At 37.2% G+C, this 21,535-nt stretch overlaps 1 protein-coding gene and 1 non-coding gene across 2 annotated transcripts in view; one reads left to right on the plus strand and one right to left on the minus strand.

The window, feature by feature from the left end:
• Positions 1–21,535, minus strand: part of LOC139730218 (transient receptor potential cation channel subfamily A member 1 homolog) — a 55,104-nt gene that overhangs the window by 27,549 nt on the left and 6,020 nt on the right. Inside the window, exons 3-12 of the mRNA XM_071641115.1 lie at positions 15,919–15,941; positions 14,176–14,348; positions 13,353–13,441; positions 11,883–12,035; positions 7,990–8,199; positions 7,193–7,286; positions 4,174–4,390; positions 3,013–3,190; positions 1,832–1,923; positions 1,339–1,485 (exon numbers count right to left, since the gene is read on the minus strand). Of these exons, the coding sequence (XP_071497216.1) occupies positions 1,339–1,485; positions 1,832–1,923; positions 3,013–3,190; positions 4,174–4,390; positions 7,193–7,286; positions 7,990–8,199; positions 11,883–12,035; positions 13,353–13,441; positions 14,176–14,348; positions 15,919–15,941 (1,376 nt within the window). The remainder of the gene's footprint in view (positions 1–1,338; positions 1,486–1,831; positions 1,924–3,012; positions 3,191–4,173; positions 4,391–7,192; positions 7,287–7,989; positions 8,200–11,882; positions 12,036–13,352; positions 13,442–14,175; positions 14,349–15,918; positions 15,942–21,535) is intronic.
• Trnad-guc (transfer RNA aspartic acid (anticodon GUC)) lies at positions 5,870–5,941 on the plus strand. The gene has a single exon. It is a non-coding gene; the product is annotated as a tRNA-Asp (tRNA).

The raw sequence follows: 21,535 nt of genomic DNA on the forward strand, positions 1-21,535 counted from the left end.
ACAGCTATACATAAATGAATTCATTGCTTTCCCCGTTCATATTCTATGAGCATGCACAAGATATACTGCATCATAGTATATACAAGGAAGTGTGCAATGTCAATTTGCCATTATGGCACTGATACGTCACTATAGACACACCTTATTACCGTCATACGAAAATGATACTTTCTATAATAATCTCTATACCCTTTATTATAACACCATTTTTGGAAGTTCATTTGTTGAGAACATTAACACAGACAAATGAATCCAAACCAAGCCACAAGGTTCACGTTGAGTTGAATTAGCACTGGCCATACGATGGGTGAACCATTATTGGTGAACAATTTAGTCTCTATCCTAACGGATGGTTCACTGAGCAATCCCCTCCATTGCTTTTTGTACGTATGAAAGAAACCAGCGCGAAAATGACAGCATGGGATTTGCTAAATCAAACAAGGGGGATCGCAAACCACAGCGATTATATTTACTGCCATCAACACAAGTTTAATCTCTTCATTTCCATTGAGAGGGTATTTTGTGGTCAATACTATGGTAAGCGTGTCGGAAAAAATCTACTCTGAAACGAAAATGTAAGTAGAACAAATGATAAAGATAATCAAACTTGTCTTTGCAAAAGCCCTTCTCTGCAAATTGAACAGAGTTCACGTATGACTCATTTCCCTCAAAAGCAATAATAAGCAGAGATTTGAAATTGTTTGTTTTTTTCTTTGTGCATGTTCCTCGAAAAACAAAAATGTATAGATAAGGGAAATCCCCATGACATCATCGTTAGCGCTAACTATGTAAATAACTGCAGGTATAGTGTTCTATTATTTTGCCTGTTTGCAATGTCCTAAGTACACTGCTCAAAGACCTCTAATGCTGGATTGTAAAACAATGCTCCCTGGCAGCGATATGCAATTGTTCATCAGATTTCTATAGAGTACGGAAGTGTCTGAATGGTAAAGAAGAAAGGTACGGATGTAGGCCTATGCATGCATGAAACTCATTATTGAACAATTCTACCAGGGAATGTAAAGACAAACCAATCCATTGCAACTGATTGTCAATTTGTCAATGCAATGCACCAGTATACACCACAACTGAATGAAGAATAAACACAAGAAAAAAAAAGTGGACTTTAAATGATTGGGTCTGACTGGCTGACGGCAAAGGTGGGTTACTTGGTTTTCGTATAGGGAATCTCACCTCCCTGGTTTTAGCTATGTGATCACCACTGACAAATACAATAGCCTATTTTTGGATCTGCACAGGTAATCACTATCAGAACTTGAATGATATCCCCTTTGTACAGGAAGGGGGGGGGGGGGGTGAGTTGATATGGTTACCAACCTGGCTTGCACATTTCCCTTAGCCTTGACCAGCTCCTGCACCGTCAGGTCAAAGCCAGCCGCTGCAGCCAGGTGGAGCGGGGTATTGTTCGCCTCATCTTTTCGATTTAATGTTTCCTTCTTCCACCGTATTAATTCGGAAACAATCCTGTTCGTGGAAAACATTACAATCAACGAAACCCCTTAATTCCACTTGCATCAGAACAGAGAAATGTTATTCTCTTACTTGCTTGCTTTCGTGTTTTGGGATCAGTGAATAAATACGAACGAACGAATCAAGTAGCAAAGAATGGCTTTGTTTAGACAGACAAAATTATAATCGTATGCCCTTGAATTATAAATGAATCAGCCATATCAAGACTAATATCTAAAAAAGAAAAATCAATGTTTTTTTTTCTGCCCAAAGGCTTCTCTTTGAGAAATATAGGGTTATTTGTAACATTTTCTGCAACTGGTTATCATTATTGGATATTCGGAAATTGGTTGTTTCTTACCCAGAGCAGCCGTTTTCTGCCGCTGGTAGGATGAGCTTGGCTATTTCGTCATTAGTGACGACATGGACGCCTGAACGATGTGTCAGGAGAAGCTGTAAGGAAATTAAAAAATGCTTAATAACATCAAAGATAACAGTGCTGCAGCAAAGATTCTGCATCAGTCTGCAAGGGCTGATATGAGTTCAATGCTTATAGGCATTTATAGAGATCATCGATCACATCAGTACATTTTGACAAATACAGGAATTATTAATTTTTGAGTGAAATGTCTTTATGTTTTATCTCCAATCATGACTAGTCATTTTCCCTTAGACTATAATTCATCTTCTTCTCTTTTTTTATTCCGAGAGGGGAGGGGATGAAGTGTTCAAAAAGACTCCGAAGGTCTAAATAAAGAAATACTCTTTGATCTATTTCTATGCAATATCATGCGATTAAGACTATACGACATTTAGAAGCTCGTTATAGATGAACGGTAAAAGCTGCCGCAGTTACTCTCAAACGGACATCGCACAAGAACGAATGCTCAACTCACATCGGACCAGAAGGAAAGACGACAAGAAGGAGACAATGCCGAAAGATGGGTGGGTGGAAAATTTCTCTTTTTTTAGGGAATGGAGGAAGAAAACTAAAAAGTGGTAGATTGACATGAGCGGTTAAAGGATAGTAGAGAAGGACAGTATTGCGTCAAAATGATAAAGAAGACCAAGCTGCAGCTGCTCATACTTATTTCCAATTCAATACAATCTCTTGTCAGTTATACTTTATTTTCATCGAACAAAAAGCTGGTCTTACAGATAGTCTGAAGTATACATTCATCAAATCATACCATTATACAATTTGAGAGAAGTATTACGTGTCATACAGTATAATATGAAATATACATACAAAGAATCAATAACAAGAAAACAATGTACACTTTGTAATGGTGACAAAAAGCAAAAAAAAAAATATTCAAATGGCAAGACATTCTGTGTTCTTGATCCAGCAAGTACTTATTTTCTATTAAACAGTTCTACTGCTGTTGAATAATCATGGTATATATCTATGTGACTTTTTATCGAAAAATACCGGATTTAGGTCGTCATTACGCACCTTTTATGGGTACAATAATTGCATGAGAAATTATATTGTGTGATGGCGTTTGCTTGAATCAGTGAAAGGTAGAAATTACTGCTGACCTTGAGAACGTCCGGCTTGTTTTCGGCCACAGTCCAGTGAAAGAGCTCGAGCTCACCCAAGTTTCCCATCTCATTCCCCTCTTCGAGTAGCACCTTCAGCGTGTCGATATTCCCACCGTCAGCCGCTGTCAGTAGGGGCGTGAAGTTGTGCTCGTCACGGGCCGAGATGTCAGCTCCTCTGTCGAGAAAGACAATAAGGTTTGTATAGGTTACTATCATTCTATTCGATGTAAAGGATGTCTCATATCAGAGCTTGTCTGGTTGCTCTGTAGTGATCATTAACAGATCGAAAACTCATTATAGCTTTATGGAATTATATCTGTATTTTTTCCCAACAAATTCATTACTACATTCGGAGATTTGCATGGATATAGCGGAGTGTACAAACATGAGATTGTGATGATTCACGACCGGACGTCCATAATGCAACCTTTACCGATGCAGTTAAACTAAAGTGAGTGCGTTTGGTATCAACCACGCAAAGTTAGTTTCTTTGTTTTACTTTTGTTGTAATCACGATGAAGTTTCTTTCATTTTTTATCCATAACACGAAGATAATGAATTTATAACATGAAACAACTGTTTAACTTTAAATTACTGGGACGAAAGCATAATTTCAATTCAAGTTACTCGACATGACATAGCATCTTTAGTGTTGGTGTTGGGACAGTCATTTTTGTCAAATTTGTGCAAGAGTGTGTACCTTTCTATTTATGTATTCATGTATTATTTTGTTTTAATACAGTATGATGCACAGAACTGTGCATATCAGTATGGTTCCACCGTAAGCCTGGATGGATGACTGTACCTTCTGTGTGGCAGAGCATTTCAAGCTGTTATAGAACAGCTTAGTATACTTATCTGACACTAACCAAGATTTCACCGATTTTAAAATGCTTTTCTTTAAATATTGGACTTTTGTGGTATGATGCTTACTCCCCCTTGCCCCAATATACATTCATGTATATGCAGTGTACTATAGCAATAAAAAAGTAAAAAACAAAACAAAAACAAGACAAAAAAAAACAAGCAAACTAGCAAAAAAAAATATGACACAATACATTTATGATAATGGTAAAGGTAATGACAACTGGCAAGCTTGGTGTATATAACCCCCCCCCCCCAAAAAAAAAAAAAAAAAGGAAATATAAAACGATTTACTTCTCTATGAGGAATTTCGCCACCTCTGAATGGTCATTTGCGCATGCGTGATGAAGGGGCGTGGCCATGTCCCAGTTGACGTTCTCCACCTGTGCTCCCCGCTCCACGAGTAGCCTTGTGATGGCGAGGTGGCCGCCAGCGCAGGCCGTGTGGAGGGGAGTGTCGAGGTTGGGTCCCTCCAGATTCAGCAAGTCCAGGTTCTTCTCTTCGTCGGCTCCTTTTGAACAGAAAAATGATAATAATGATAATAATGATAATGCTTATACTACTACTACTACTAATAATAATAATAATAATAATAATAATAACAATAATAATAATGATAAAAATGATGATAATGATTATAATGATAAAATGGTAATAAAATTGATTTTGATAATAATACCAGCAGCAACTACAAAAAACGTGATTATGCAGGCGGAAGTATAATCTAACGAATATATATTTGGCACAAAGATTATCAGTTACTCATGTCAATATAATCTGCTGCTATCCAACAATTACCATGACATTGTATGCATGTTTGCATGTAAGTATACTTGTTTGTACGTACAATGTATTTTGAATTATGTCTGTACATGCATTTATGGTGTGTGTGTGTGTGTGTGTGTGTGTGTGTGTGTGTGTGTGTGTGTATGCATGTATGTGTGTCTTTGTACAGATTTGAATACGAGTATTCAGTTATGAAAGTATGGATGTTATCTTGTGTAAACGTATGCATGCGTGTATTGATAGGTCCGTCGTTGTCATAGTTATAATTCAATAACTTTTTACATCACATCAAATCTAGTACCGCTCATATGCATTTCGCTTTTTAAAGAATGTACTGTGCGACCAGCAAATATAAGTATGTAGAATCACATCACAAAACAAACAGATCACAATTGTGAGAGAGGGGGAGGGAGAGAAGGAGAGAGAGAGAGAGAGAGGGAGGTAGGTAGAGGGCAAGAGAAGAGAGGGAGATCTAAGAGATGACGAAAAAGAAGTAGGTGAAAGACTCCCCCCCCCCCCCCAAAAAAAAAAAAAAAAAAAGAGAGAATGAGAGAAAAATCTGATAATTCGACACTATTTGTTGACAGCTAGAGTAAGCAATAAAAAATATTACATTTTGAATATCTTCCCCTGCATGATAATGCACAGTGAACACTTGTGCTTGGCATAATATCATATTATCCGAATGTATTCGATAGCATATTTCGTTTTGTCCTTTTGAGGGGTATGCAACAGTTATCATCTTGGCTTCTTTACATGAGAGACAACTGTTTTTGTTTTTTTTATCAAAGATATCCGTTGACGCAACCTGAACATTCTCAGAACACATGGATTTAATTTCCGCTGTCCACTCGATCAATTGGCACGTTTTAAAGCGCATGCCGCTTTATCTCGTAAATACGCAACACACATTGAAAGACGAGGGCATGCACGCGAGCATTCTGTCATTCATTCAAGTTCACTCGCACTGAGATTTTCATCGTGTTCGTATTTTTCTATGACCTTGTGAGTGCGGGCGAGCATCTTTGTTCGTACTGCTGTTATAGAACGCACGCGAGTTTACCTTGGTGCTGTGTATGTGTCTCGAGCCTTGTACAGTGTTGTACGCGAGAGCGCTCGTGTGCTTTCACGTGAATATGAGAATAATCTACCGCATTGTGACCATTGGAACCTGACGTCATTGTGCGCCTTCTCTTGCAGTTCTTCCTTGGTAGTATAGTGGTGAGTATCTCCGCCTGTCACGCGGAAGACCGGGGTTCGATTCCCCGCCAAGGAGTACATTTTTTTTTTCATTTTTTTAATTCCCCCTAAGAAAATTCGTTTTGCAGGAGCCTTTATTCCTTGTACTATGTTATAATGTTGATATTTCTCAATACCCAGGCGTGCTATATTTAACTTAAACAGACATTTTCAGTTATTGCTTGATGTATCAGCTGGTAAAGCAAATAAAAAAACAAATTAACAAAATAAAGACACAAATCCAGCAATCATACAAACAAAAACCAGCTGATGCAAATACTAGAATAACAATTCAAAAGAATGGTAGTAACAGTTATACACTGTACCGTATTTGACTGTGTACCCACTAAAGGTATGACATAAATGACTGTTCTCCAAATAAATAGATTAAAATTAAGACTATATAGATTATTTAAATATATTAATTGCATAGGTTATCACAAATGGATAGGTAATTGGATTGATGAATGAATAAATGAACAAACGAATGAAATAAAATAGAAATAATTGCTTAATACATTATTAATCAAATAAGTAATCAACACAAATCACTTTCTTTTTGATTTACCGATGAACAAATCGATTGGTGCATTTGTTGTTTGAAAAATAATCAGCAAAAGATTGTGGTAGCTTATTTTTAGTACATTTAAACAGATGCTATATTCTCTTTTTTGTGCTCGTATTTTAGGACGAGTCTCTTTGCGTTGTTTCAGTTTGTCGCGGGCTGACGGGAGGGGGGGGGGGGGGGGGGGGGAGGAGGAACCGGGACTGGGAACGGTATAGCAACAAAGATTTCAATTCAATTCAATTCAATTCAAAGTTTGTTTCATTTTTCGACAAAACACTATGTTACATTTCCTTTGACAACAGAGAAAAAGGTAAACAGAACATTATGTAATACAAAGAATGTACAATAATTGAGGACCTTATAGTAATATACATTGTAGTAAAAAAGAAGAATTTCTGGAGTTTTTAAAGTCATGCCAATTGAGTCGGTTTTATGCTGCGTTTATATACGATGGGGATTGTTTCTTCCAGTGAGTTCCTCTGAGTTTGTAGGCATGTTCAGTTATTTATCTATCATGTACTATTTTGTGCTCTGTATGCTTTTTTTAATGCAACGTCATTTATATTGATACGTAAAAATTCCGCATTTAATTTCCTGAAAAGCTTTTTTTTTTAATCGGACCTTTAAAGATGAATTGAATTGGAATGAATTGAATTGAATTGAATTGAATTGAATTGAACTGAATTATATTGAATTGAATTGAACTGAATTGAAACGTACCGTACTTCAGCATGAGATCAACGATGCTACAGTGCCCTCCCTCGACTAGGAGATGGAGCGAGGTACAGTTCTGTGAATCGCACTGCGTCAGCATCTGAAGCACGAAGGGAGAGAGAGGGAGTGAGAAAGAGAGAGAGGGAGAGAAATGCGCATGCAGTGTCACCATGGCAACCGGCGCCATCCAAGCTAACGCTGCCGTGAATATTATAGACAGACGTCTGATGGCAACATGTCTAAGCGACCTTCATGACATAATAACAATCTTGGGAGGGGGGATGAAAGAGCGACAAATCTTTGAATTTTCTTGCTGCCAAATGAAGGGCTGAAAGCAATATGAATTGCTCCTGCATTTCTCACGAGTGTGTCAAAAGTGAGATTTGATCTTATTTTGAATAATTTGTTGGTATTTGTTTCATCATGATAGGCCTAAGTGAATCAAAATATGACTATTGTGACAGCAAGTAAAACATCTCTTTATTGTACGATGTCAATGTAGAATTAACACAGTAAACAAACAGAAATAAGGGATATATATACAGCAAGAGGATCAGGGTTTGTGTGTGTATGTTTCTGAATATAATTTGCGTCGATATCAAATAAGAAGAGGAAGAATACAAAGCAAAACAAAAACAAGAACATGACCACAAACAAGAACCCCATTTGGGAATAGCTTTATCATCTGATGAACATAATTATGATTTTTCTACTCCGTTTCCCATCTCACTGAGAAGAAAGGGCAATGTCAACAAGTGTTTATCATTTCCTGAAGAATGGATGATACAACAACAGTGCCTTACGTTGTGGAGGATGCCCTGTTTCTTGCAAACTTCGAGCAGCCGTCGAACAATGCCCTTGTGCCCGCCTTGAGACGCCGCGTGCAGCGGCGTGGAGAACTTGCAATCCTGCGTCTGCACCTCCGCGCCAACACCCAGTAACATTTGGGCGATGTCTTCGTTACCATTGAGACAGGCAACGTGAAGGGGTGTCATGTCCGCGTTGTCCTTTTCCTATATAGACGTCCAATTAACAGGCAGAAATTAAAGGTCCTGTTTACCTTTGGAAACAGTGATTTAAAAATTGTTCAAGATATCACATTTGATGCAAGTCTGTACGCCTGTTGTATCACAAAACATCCTACCATATAAAATTTTCGTAATAAAGCCTAAAATATAAGGAGATATCAATATTTTCTCATTAAATCACAACTGTAAACGGTTTACTCCGGCAACATTTTTATTATGACTATTGTTCACATTTTGTCTTTTTACCAATCCTAAAGATTATAAGGATTCAAATTTTTACAGTGGTTTTTTTTATCCCAAACTCACATTTTGGAACTATTTTATAAAGCACTAATGCCGGGTTTTTGTATCATCTGCAAATGTTAAATCATGCCTTTAAGCTATCAGTATCGCGAAAGATAATGAGAGTACTGTTCAAACGTTTTTTAATACAAAACATTTCCAGCGCATGGCTGACTTTTGGATATAGCGATTAATGAAAAAAAAATATCAATACTGATACATGATCTTCCGTGTGGCCCTGTAATCTACCATGAAATGCAAAAGAGTATTAATTATCAATCCATTATAATCAAGGCTCGACATTGACGGTAGCCTGGATCACCTGAAATAGATGTCCCAATTTGGTCATCAAAATTTGTGAGTGCTACATTAATTGTTTTATATGTGCTTTTCCCATCCAGAATATGTGAGAATAACTCGCAGCTCAGTGCTTGACAACCGTACGCATTTCAGCTATAAAGCTGTCACTACCTTGGTTGGCAGATCAACACTAGTCTTCGTGGCCAAATTCATTTCATGTGATTTCGGTGGCCAAAATGGGCCATCAACAAGTGTCGAGCCTCATATATCATAATACATATTGTCAGACCCGTCTATAACGGCCACAGAGGAGAGACGAGAAAAGTGGCCGTTATAGACAGGTTGTCGCTATAGACAGGGTCAATAGTGGTGTTCATCTCGGGCAATTGTGTGTGTGTGTGTGTTAGTGTTTGTATACGGTATGTAGCCGCTATAGGCAGGTGGCCTCTATGGCAGGTTTGGTTTTTTATATACTTATACCTGTATATACATTGGATTGGCATTGTTCAATGGTATCATTTCTGGGAAGTAATAATTGCCTGGTGATTGCACCTCATGGAGGTTGCATGAAACTCAGAGTTGCAATAAATACGGGTGAACCTGCAGTCAACCGCGTGAATTTGTTTCATTACTTCTGTCTGAAGCTCTTCCTTTGAGGATATCGAGCACTCTTCATAGTAGGATAGAATCACCAAGTGTATATTATAATATACAGTATTGATTAATGACCCTATTTCATCTCATCACATTGACAGTGATTGATAATATATAATCATGTTTCCCAGCCATCCATCATAGTAGATCAATATCATCTCCTACTTCCTGTGTCTCTTTCAGTTTCATGGGGATGGACTAATTTATCACGGGTATAAAAAGACGCTGATAAACGCGTGAGGGATTGCCACCGTTGAACATACATAATTGAAATGTTCAAAATTGAAAATGTTCAGTTTGTTACATTACACAGAAAACCTGAATGAAAAACGAATGGTAAATAGAACCTAGAGTGTCTCTCAGTCTTTTCTTGACGGGAGGCTAGAGCTAAAAGCTCTGTGGCTCACAAAGGAAGCACAAAAAAGCATAAGTCGAAAGCAACGAGCATGGAAAAGGTACGATCAAATAAGACATTGAAGAACTTAGAATCCTACAGGAAATGCCAGAGAGATGCGAAACATGAAGTAAAAACAGCAAAACGAGATTTTGAGAAGAAAATTGCCCAGAACATTAAAAAAGATACCAAGTGTTTCTATGCATATGTTCGATCGAAACAAAAGGTGAGAGACACTGTAGGACCTTTAAAGAAAGAAAATGGAGAGACATTTCCATCGGGTCGACAGACAGCAAACATCTTAAATGAATACTTTGCATCTGTCTACACAAAGGAGGACCCAAATGTACCCAACCCTCAGAAAGTCTTTAAAGGAACTGATGAAGACCTCCTACTGAGATAGAAATCACCGAAGATTGTGTGAGAGAGAAACTTGAAAATCTCGACCCATCCAAAGCACCGGGTCCAGACGACATACCGCCGGCCTTCCTTAAACCTCTGGCTGAAGAACTGAGTGTGCCATTCACCATTATGTTCAGAAAATCACTCAAGGAAGGATGTATACCAGAAGAGTGGAGATCAGCCTGTATAACTCCAATAGTTAAGAAAGGGTCAAGATCTAAACCTGAGAATAATCGACCAATCAGCCTAACATCAGTCAGCTGTAAAGTACTAGAGAGCATTATCAGAGATGCAATATCTGATCATCTGGAAAACCATAACCTGATAAACGAAACTCAGCATGGTTTTAGGAAAGAAGTCTACAACTACCAACTTGTTAGAATACCTGGAAATCATCACCAAATCCGCAGACAATGGTACAGCAGTCGATGTGGTATACCTTGACCTAGCAAAGGCCTTTGATACTGTCCCACACAAGAGACTGGTAAAAAAGATGGAGGCCCATGGAATAAATGGCGACATATTACAGTGGATAACAGCATGGCTCGACAGTCGCAAGCAGAAAGTTGTCACCCAAGGAGCCCAGTCTAGTTGGAGACCAGTTACAAGCTCTGTTGTGCAAGGATCAGTCTTAGGACCACTGTGCTTCCTGATATACATGAACGACCTAGAAATTGGATTAGACGACAAATCAATAGTAAGCAAGTTCGCTGACGACACTAAGCTTATCCATCCAGTGCAATCAGATAGTGACAGATCAGACATGCAATCCAGTATCGACCACCTCCACAAATGGGCAAACACATGGCAAATGAGATACAACGCAGACAAATGTCGAGTCATGCATTTTGGAAATAATAACCCACACTACACATACACAATGGACAACTCCCATAATGGAAAGCACAGAAGAAAAAAAAAACTTGGTGTATTAGTCAACAAGTCCCTGAAAGTGGGCACCCAGTGTGCTGCTGCAGTAAACAAAGGAAATCGGACACTGGGAATGATTAAACGGAACTTCACATTAAGGAGTAGAGGGGTGATCCTCAGACTGTACAAATCACTTGTCAGACCCCATCTAGACTATGTCATGCAGACGTGGAGCCCATACCTTGAAAAAGACAAAAGGTGTTGGAAAAAGTCCAAGCAAGAGCCACAAAACTCATCCCAAACATTCAGCATCTACCGTATGAAGAGCGACTAGTAAAACTGAAACTAACTACTTTGGAGAAAAGAAGAGAGAAGGGATCTTCTTCAAACTTACAGGATAATGAAACAAATTGACAAATCTAAACCAGATAACCATTTTGAGCTTGCCAGAAGGAGTAAAACAAGAGGTCACTCCAAGAAACAAATCAAAACGAGAAACCGCCTGGACATTAGGAAGAACTTCTATAGCCAGAGAGTTGTCAACGGCTGGAATAAGCTGCACAAATCGCCATTGACGCCCCCACACTCCTAAGTTTCAAAAGACAATTAACGCAACTGGGTTTTTAAATGGGTCCTATGGGATCCCCTTAACCCCGCCACACCACATTATCTGCAGAAATGTACTACCATGACTGACCGTAACAGCGAGGTGTGGCCTTCAAGGTAAATTCAAGGTAAATAAAAAGAAAATAAAACAATGACTTACATTAATATGAATGTTCTCCGCAGAGAGAATATTGAATACGGCGGGCTTGTTACCGCGCGCTGCGGCGATGTGTAGGGGTGTTAGACCAAGCGTATCCTTCGAGTTCACGTCCACTTCTCGGCATGATAAAAGGTATAAAATGACGCTCGACTCCTGTCAGAAATAAACACACAGTATACATAGACAAATTATAATTCTGTGCGTGAGGCTGACATGCATTGAATTATATATGAAAAAAAAAAACCATACTGATGCTGTCTGCATTTGAATGTTTAGATTCAGACACATCCTGTCATGTGCCTGTTGCATTGTAAGGCTTCCCTTGTATTCCGTCAACTTATAAGTACAGGTATAACCTGATATCTACTATGAATATTGTCATCATAATCATTATTGCAATAACCATTATGATGATGATTATTATAAGCAGTAGTAATAGTAGCAGTAGAAGCATTTATATCATCATTCATTTTCTAGTCAGGGCAGCAAAAAAAAATTACATAATTATGTGACTGTGACCCTCAAGACGCACAGCCCGGGTGTATCAGTCGATCTATGTATCTAACAGTCTATCTATCTATCTGTCTATTTTTTAAAATCTATCTGTCTATCTATCTATCTATCCATCTATTTATTCATTTATTTATTTATCTATCAATCTGTCTATCTATCTATCTATATCTATCTATCTATATCTATCTATCTACATATCAATGTATATGTATATATCTATGTACGCTTAAGCAGGAAAAAAGCTGAATAAGTCGGAGTAAATGCTTCTATAAGCAAGTAAGTGACTTTAAAAAATCCATTTGCAGATTGTAACGATTGTGAAACGTGAATCAATTTGGATAAAATCATACATGAAAAAAACTGTCAAAGGTGCGTTTGACACGTTCTTTTTGTCAGACCTGCATTTACATTTTTTCCTAATTTCGCTCCCAGCACTGCCTCAACAAAATACTACACTGGTGTTAGGCACGTTAGATGTATCGTTTTATTTGTACATCCCTAGTCACCTTGCAATTTTAGACGAAACTTTATTCTTGACAAAATTTCGACTGTATTCACCAATTTTAGAGTTCAAACTCCGTTCACAGCTTTCATTGCACAAAGGATATCCTCCAGTCAATTACGTCATGTTACCAGGAAACCATTTCTCATGGTTATGTGTTTCAACATCGATGTGTTAAGACAGTAGAAATAATTTTTTTTCAAATATTTCTATGCCTTATTGAATCAAAATGAATTTCAACACGTACAAGTAATTGCTTTGATTACAATGATTGGGCAAAAAAAAAAATACAAGTATAAAAAGCTGAAATAAAAACAACAACGAAAAATGGCATAACAGGTTATACAAAAGGCAATACTCGTGGAAAAAAAAATAAATCAGGATCTTAACGGCAACGATATTTATACGGTTGGTAAGAGAAACAAAATAGTATGAATAACTAGAAGGGTTAGTACCTCTCTTTTGTTGTTGTTGTTGTTGCTCCGCTTTGACATGGCAGCAAAATGGATTGCTTTGCGTTTGTCGTCGTCTTCCGTATTGATATCTGACATTTAAAGTACACACATAAATTAATGTAATGCCATATATATATATATATATATATATATATATAAGGAGAGAGAGAGTGATTTTTTTTTCAGTACAAGTTACTTTAAAATCAACACGGTACTTTAAAAAAAAAGATTATTGCGATTATTGTCATTATGAAGCTGTGACGACAATTAAGTCTTTGGGGGAACCCTCCCCCCCCCCCCCCCCCCCCCCCAGGTCCTTTCATCACGTAGTATGGACATTGTAAACTCCATTCTGAGTCTGATCTTCAAGCTCTGTTTTGGGTTTGTTTTTCTTTTGTTTACTTTTCTTTTTTTCTTGATCATTTCTATACGTGTAGGTTACATACCTCCTATCCTTTGTTACGATGTCATATTCCAACATTGTGAAATGCAGAACTTGTTACATTTTCTTCCCATAATTTTTGTGTAAAATAGGTATTTCACATACTTTGATACGATAACGGAAGTGAAGGCAAGTTTGGTTTCCTCATTATTTAGTTTCTCCTTCGTTTAAATTGGTGATAAACGGGAGTACAGTTCAGCTTAAAGCAAGATACAGATTTGCTTATTGTTTAAATAAAATCAGCTTCGGTACCTCTACTCCTGATATCGTTAGATAAAAAATTTGATTGTAATTCATTTTGACTTTGACTGATTTATATTTTCGTATCAATTATCTTTCATTCTAGCTTGATTTCTAATAGCCCAGTATTGGATGACCTACCAGCTCCATTCTCAACCAGGTATCTGACCACGTGCAGGTGGCCGGCCTGGGCCGCGTAGAGGACGGGGGTTCGAGCCTTCTTGTCCTGCTCATTTAAACGATCCTCCTTCTGCCCTTCCTCTTTCAGAATCCTCCGAATCTCCTCCAGATTACCAAGTTTAGCGGCCTGGTGGTGGATTAATGGACAAAATATCGAATAAGTGAATGAATGACTGAATAAATAAATAAATAAATGAATGAATAAATAAATAAATAAATAAAATAGATACACAGATGAAAAATGAATACATAAATGAAATAATTAGCTTGTTCATGGTTTTTATCAATGTACAAATAAGTCAGCAAATGAGTAAATACACACAAGATTGTAATGTAACATACCATGATTATACTCTTTGGAAGGTCTTACCACGAAAGTAAGGAGAAAAAATTTCACCAATAGACATAATAATGTAGCCAAGAGGTCTGTGTCTATTTACACGAGCCCGCTGTTTTCATTTGATGCTCTGACAAGGAAAAAACAAACTGGCGATAAATTTGAAATGACTTTAATTAAACTGAGCTTACAACGGTCACTTTGCAGTTTGGGAGCTGTTACAGCCTGCTGCTAAGGAAAACTTTGTCAAATTCTAAGAGCACCCCCCCCCCCCCCCACACACACACATACACACACATCTTAAATTATCCACAAAAAACAACAACAAGAAGAAAGATACAAATAATTCATTGAATCATTTTAGATGCATAATACAGTAGATCATCGCATTTTCTTTTCTATGATGAGCTGAAATCCGCTGCAGGGGCAGTCCAAATAAACATATCGGTATATACACAACAATTCTTCATGAGATGACATCTCTTTTCTCACAACAAAATGACTCAAAACTGTGTGTGTGTGTGTGTGTGTGTGTGTGTGTGTGCAGATTGGGGGATTCACAAATGGTTGGGTTATACTTTAATTTAAAAGAAGTCAATAATCAACATGGTTATGCTTGAAATAACAGTGAATTAACATGACTAAGCATTTCTGAAGTATCAAAAATATATATTATGTTTGTTTGTTTGTTCGATTGATTGATTCATTAATGATAATATGTAGAGTGGAAATCTAATATAAAAGAAATATAGCTTTAAGAAATCAATGAAATGGAAACAAAAGTAGATGGACCTGTGAACACATCGGGCAGAGGGTAAAGAGGTGAATTAATTACACTCATTAATTTTTAAGTGTTTATGCACCTGTATATCGCCTATATGTTTATATGTTCATATTCCTATGTATCCTTTTCTCTCCCCATCTCTCTCTCTCTCTCTCTCTCTCTCTACACACACACACACACACACACACACACACACACACACACACACACATACACAAACACACAAATGCCATGTATATCATATGTGTATTGTTAGATGTTTACCGCTTTTCCTTCATTCAGAATATATCCAAATTTGATACACACATATATGTCTTTTTTGCTTTTAACATTTTCACAGACAAGGCGGCAGAAGGCCATTAACCCTCAAGGTTTCATGCTATTCTATTCAAGGGAGGTAGCCAGGACAACGCAGGCAGACACTTGCAAGTTTCCATGGTAACGGCTCCCCGACAAAAGCGGGTCATGACGGTAGATTATGTCATACAAGACAAATGCACGAGGGAAAAGAACTGCTGACACTCGGTGCAAGCTTTCGCAGGTTGAGCACAGTACATCTTGGCGTGTGTAGACAGGAGATGGTATACGGTTCGTCAAGTCGGTCTTCTCCAACCTTCGTTCTGGAATATTTGTATGATCATTATAATTCAGTGATATATTATCAAACAAGAACAATTGTTTTTTTTTTTCTTTTTCATGATCATACCCGTGCGTAATGCATAAGGCCTTTGAGTATTTAGCTCTACAATAATACACACTGTTATTGATACTGGTACTGCATTATCAATAAACGAGAAAAAAGAACCCACCAACATCCATACGCAGTGATGATTTCTTCAATCATTTGAAGCGCAAAGGACAATAAAGAGCCCAATTTTATTTAAGAGCATACACATGGAAATATCACATTCCTTGAACTAAGCCAAAAAAAAAGAGACTAAAACGATAAGCATTATCAGTAGCATTTAAGTAACAATTTGTGTCATGATGGTCGTCACTAACAGCCACTTCTTGTGATTTGTCGCATTCTGTTATTTGCCAGAGGAAACTGTGTGTCAGAAGACATGGAGATTGACGAAAATTCAATCCTTTAATGATGAGTGAAATATTTGTTGATGGTAGTGAAATATGAATACCATCGGTATTGACTATCATATGCAGGAGCGATATTTGGCTGAATTTCAAAGTCGATCACATAATCGTAATTATGATCATGAATACATACGCTAGATGGATATAAGAATGTGTGCGGTGGGTTGTCTATGGTCAGTGTCTTCTTGCGTTTTTGTGACTTAAAATATCTTAGCAGCAACATCACATTCGTTTATTTCAGTGAAATATTGAGGTAAGATGATAACTGTTTGTTAGCTCCTTTGTGTATATGCACGCGTCGCTGTAAAGCTCTCTCAGAACAGCGCCTCTATTTTTCCAATGGAAAAAAACTGATCTTGAATGATTTTCTTCTATCAGGGATCCTTTCTCCATCTCTGAAAGCTGATCGATATTGACTGAAGCTCTCCCCACTTTGGAATGGTCGATATGTATTGAAAGACATCACACGAAAATAAAAATAGTAGATAGCAGGGGGAAAAACTCGTCTTATCTTGTGACATGATTTTTTTTCTCTTTTTTTGTGTGTAAATGCTGATTAGGGTTCGTACAAGGTTGATGTTTTGATGTTGTCATCGCCTAACAAATACGTAACGATATACTTGATGAATTACATTAATTTATCGACATGTCAATAATTAAAAAACAAGTTGTATCATTGTCACTAGCTTGTTTTAGTCGTAAAATAACCTTGTAGCATTTTTTTTCCTTTCAAGTTCGTGTGTCCCGTGTGCAACCCTGAAAATTCCATTCATAAGATGGTATGTCGCACACTCCTCGCTCAAAAAAACAAACAAACAATTGTTTTTACCGGACCCAAATTCTGGAATGATCTTCCCGCTGACTTAATCAGATGTTCTTATATGTTTACATTGAAACAAAAATTAAAATCAATGTTACTTAATGAATATAACCTGCCTGATTAGAATCTTTTAATATGTTGTTTCAGGGAGGTGGTTCCCACCTCCCTGGTTGCATGTTTGCAGTATCCTCATTCAATGTATGACGGATCAACCTGCAGTGTATGATCGATTTACCTCTGGCTTATGCTCCCATTATTATAATCACTACATCAGTACCTGTATTTACATTTTGAACTCGTTATGAACTTAATTCTAGATATGTGCTCGTTATACTTGTGTATCTATATGTCATTTTTTCACTCAGTTCTTATTCCTTTGGGTTCCTGTTCTTCCTTTTTCTTTTTCTTCTAATCTATTTCTTCTTCCCTTTGTACCTTGATACTTTAGCTTTCATATACAGTAGTTTCGTCATTATTACTCTGTGTCCTATCTCCGTTGATAGCATAGCAAATTTACATTGGTATTTTTTCCTGGAACCTGCGTTTAAAAGCTTCGCTTTTGCGGTTCCATTATATTTCGCAAGGTATAGAGAATTGTCTTATGTACATTATGTATGCTGACACACTTCATGATCCGATTTACATAATATTTTGTATCTTGCTTGGTTTGCATTCTTCTTCTTTTTTTATGTATCTCGATGTCAAGTGCATGAAATGTAAAAATAAACTTGCTGGAACTGTTCACTGTGTCTCGAGTGTAAGACCAGTGCAGTTTCAGTTATTCAATTCAATTCAATAATTCTGGTAACTTAGCCGTATTCTCAGAATAATAAAGTTGAATACTCCTTTATGAGGGGAGGGGGACAACATTACAGATAAATTTTCAGTGAATAATATCTATTCGACAAAATATATCTAATCACTACTCTCGGTATATACAAAAGAGTTGCTTATCATCGAGTTACATGGGATTAGTTTTTCTCTTTTCTTTTTCTTTTTCTTTTTACAAACTCTGAGATGTATTACCGTAAAAATTTTGAAACACAATGTAGGGAGATATTATTCTTCGACCATGCAAAATTTCGCGACGTTTGCAAAATCAATATACGACCTTTGAAAAGGAGAAAGTGGTTGTTGTACAATCGACCAAACCCATGATTGTTCGAACAGTTTTGTACACCAACTAAACATACTCTGTTTATTCAAGTCAACCTGAAAATGGTACTGAATTTGCCATCTAAGTTGGGATATTTGAATACCTATCCCCGCCCCCGCCCATCTCTCTATCACTTGTCATTCGAGCAATTCAGAAGCAAGTCCTCATAGTTGTGCGCAGGTATGGTGACAGCGCAAAACTGCATGATAAACTCATTACGAATTGGAGCCACCATCAACGTGATTTGGATATTGATATTACTCTTTATCCATTGTAAAGCAGCGCGTCACTTTACAAAGAGAGAAACAACGTCATAACGGCAGATGATTTCCTATAAAATACACCCTTCTCATGACTAAATCATGACTGTGCATATTTACGTATCATCCAGGGGAAAACTCACAACACAATTAACTCGAAGAAAAAAAAAAAGAATGACAATAAAAAGGGAGAAGAAGGGGAAATGCACTCAAGAACTGAGTCATGATTTTTATTGAAATGTATGGGGAAGAACCAACCACAAAAAATACTACAGCATATATTTATGACCCTTCTCTCGTATTCTCATCATCCTTTCCAGTTAAAATAGTTCTTTATCCTAATTGTTCTGTTCCTGTGGAAAAAATGAAACAATTCAATTGATATATAGATTCACCTCCCATTTAAGGGAAATACTCGTATTTGTCATGTTGTGTATGTTTTTTGCTTTTATGGGTATTATATGTGCGTGGTGTGAGTGTGGAAACAATGAGTGTAAATAACAAAAGAAAAAAAAGAGATAGACAGAATTGTTAATGTCACATATAAAACCACTGCAATAAAACTACTTCAGTACGAGACAATGGAGATATACTATAACATTTTTGATTTGTTCTTCATTTTTTTAACATTAAGATATTCCAAGCTTGACTTGGAGACTTCCTCGTAAAGGGAGAATCAACAGCATGTTATACAGTATTAGTCACAGGACATAAATAGCACCGTACAATGACACCATACAGCCACTAACTATACATTAAATTTTTTGCATTACAGATCTCGATCGAATCTCCCTCCTATCCACGGTTGTTGTTATAATTTGTGTTTAAATTCAAGGTTTAAGTGTTGTTTACACACAGACTCTTCATTTGAGTAAACTGCATCACGATGGCTGGTAACTCTGTCGCTAATTACACGACGCTGTCAAATCGTAGCGATTACAATCGCTAATTAGGCCTACAAGGTAAATATCAACACGAGAGCCTGCCTCAGTTGTGCCTACATAAAACACGCAAAACAAAGCGTGAGTTACGAGACAAATGATATTTTCGGAGACTACATGAAGAATTGAGAACCTGATACTAGTACTGTAACAAAACGTGAAGGATTACGGGGGGGGGGGGGGTATCCATAAAACAATAGCCAAAATGTTTTGCAATATTCATGATCACGAAACATGATTCCCACGCAGTGGTAACACGATAGCCCATACACCCTTTATACAGTAGTTATACGATCTCCTTCCTCGACAGAGAAATGTTCAAGTGTATGCTTGATGGAGGACATTAACAAATATGAGAAGTACAACTGTTTTTTAACCTGTTGAAGAAAAGAAGTAGACAATTACAGAGAAGGAGAAGAACAATGCAAAGACAATGAATGACAGAAGGAGAGAGGAAGTATATAGCGATATAAAAGGGACTGAAAGAAAGGTGAAAATTCAAACAAAAGGAGAAGGAAAACAAGAATCTAAGATTTTACGAGAGGGAAATTCAGCTACCCAACTCGTTCGCAGTTAAATAGGAAAATATGCAAAAGTCCTTTCAATGGCAAAACTTCATGATAAATACCTCCTTTAATTTTCACTTGGAGAATATAGTACACTAATGCCAACCTGATGTCTATATCTCAACAGCTGATTTTTGAGTCATCATGTAACATATTTAAAGAAATATTTCATTAAAGATAAAGATCGATATATTCCTTTCATGATTTTTTTTTCATGGACCACATTACATATAGTGTCATTCGAAAGCTAAAGAAAAATCATGATGTCATAGATTCTGTGCAAACCAACGTCAGTGGAATTTGAATCACTGATGGAGCATGCAAAGTGTCTGTAAAAATCTTTCAGTGACAAGCATTGCTTTTCAAAATAACATAAAGGTGTTTCGTTTGTTTATTTATATGTTTTTGCAGATATATGGGGAGTGACGATGAATTCCTTCTCAACATGGCAGATACGGCAGAAAGCTTTAACCCATATCTCTTGCTAAAATTACTGTGATAATGGTTGAAGATCCATCAACACTCCAGAAGAGGGGGACAGCAAGAGAAAGAGATGGGATGGGGTGGGATGGAGGTTTTGTGGTGCGTCTTTTCCTAAAGTGCAATGAAGGCATAAATCAGCAGTGTACTAAATCAGCTCAAAGAGTAGAGTGTGTCACGCGATACAGTGCGGGCCAACGAGCGTCATGTGATAACTTGAATTTCAACAAAACATAGTCGTTCCATTGATCATGCCCTATAAAACGAACATCATATCAACGCGGATGTTTGCTCATCGAATGTTTGCAACCTATACGGTTCCAATGAAACGCTTTGCTTGTTTTTGATAGTTTTTTCTAGAGATGATCTAGCACCAAATGTACACCTTTTGCCATTTGTGCGGGTATATAGCTGCAATGCAATTTACGACAAGGATAATAGAGTAATAGCACTGTAATACCAGAATCATGCAGGAAGGAAGTTGTAAGAGATAATAAGTGAACGCACTGTGTAGTAAAAGCATATTGACGTTAATTTTACCTCGACAGACAGTTTGGGATTTCCCAGAGGCTAATTTTTCAGCTCTTGCTGTCAATTCTGTGAAAGCTTTTTTTTTTTTCTATTCTAGCCAAAGTGCCCTTGCGATGAGACAGTCATGTCCCTGTTCATATCAATTGTGTTCCATAGCTGACCTTTCTTTGTCTCACATAGGCTAATATCGAAGCGGGATCTAAAACTATACAATCATTATAAAAGAACAACTACAGGATGACACATAATGATCAAAATGTCAAAATTAATCAAGTACACTTAGGTATACACATTGAAACAGCTGTTATATAAGCAAATTAAACAAAATCATCATTTCACAATCATACGTATGTC

Source organism: Diadema antillarum, unplaced genomic scaffold (assembly GCF_040938485.1).
Source record: "Diadema antillarum isolate AM-2024a unplaced genomic scaffold, OU_Dant_1.0 seq00000298_RagTag, whole genome shotgun sequence".
Classification (NCBI taxonomy): Eukaryota; Metazoa; Echinodermata; class Echinoidea; order Diadematoida; family Diadematidae; genus Diadema; species Diadema antillarum.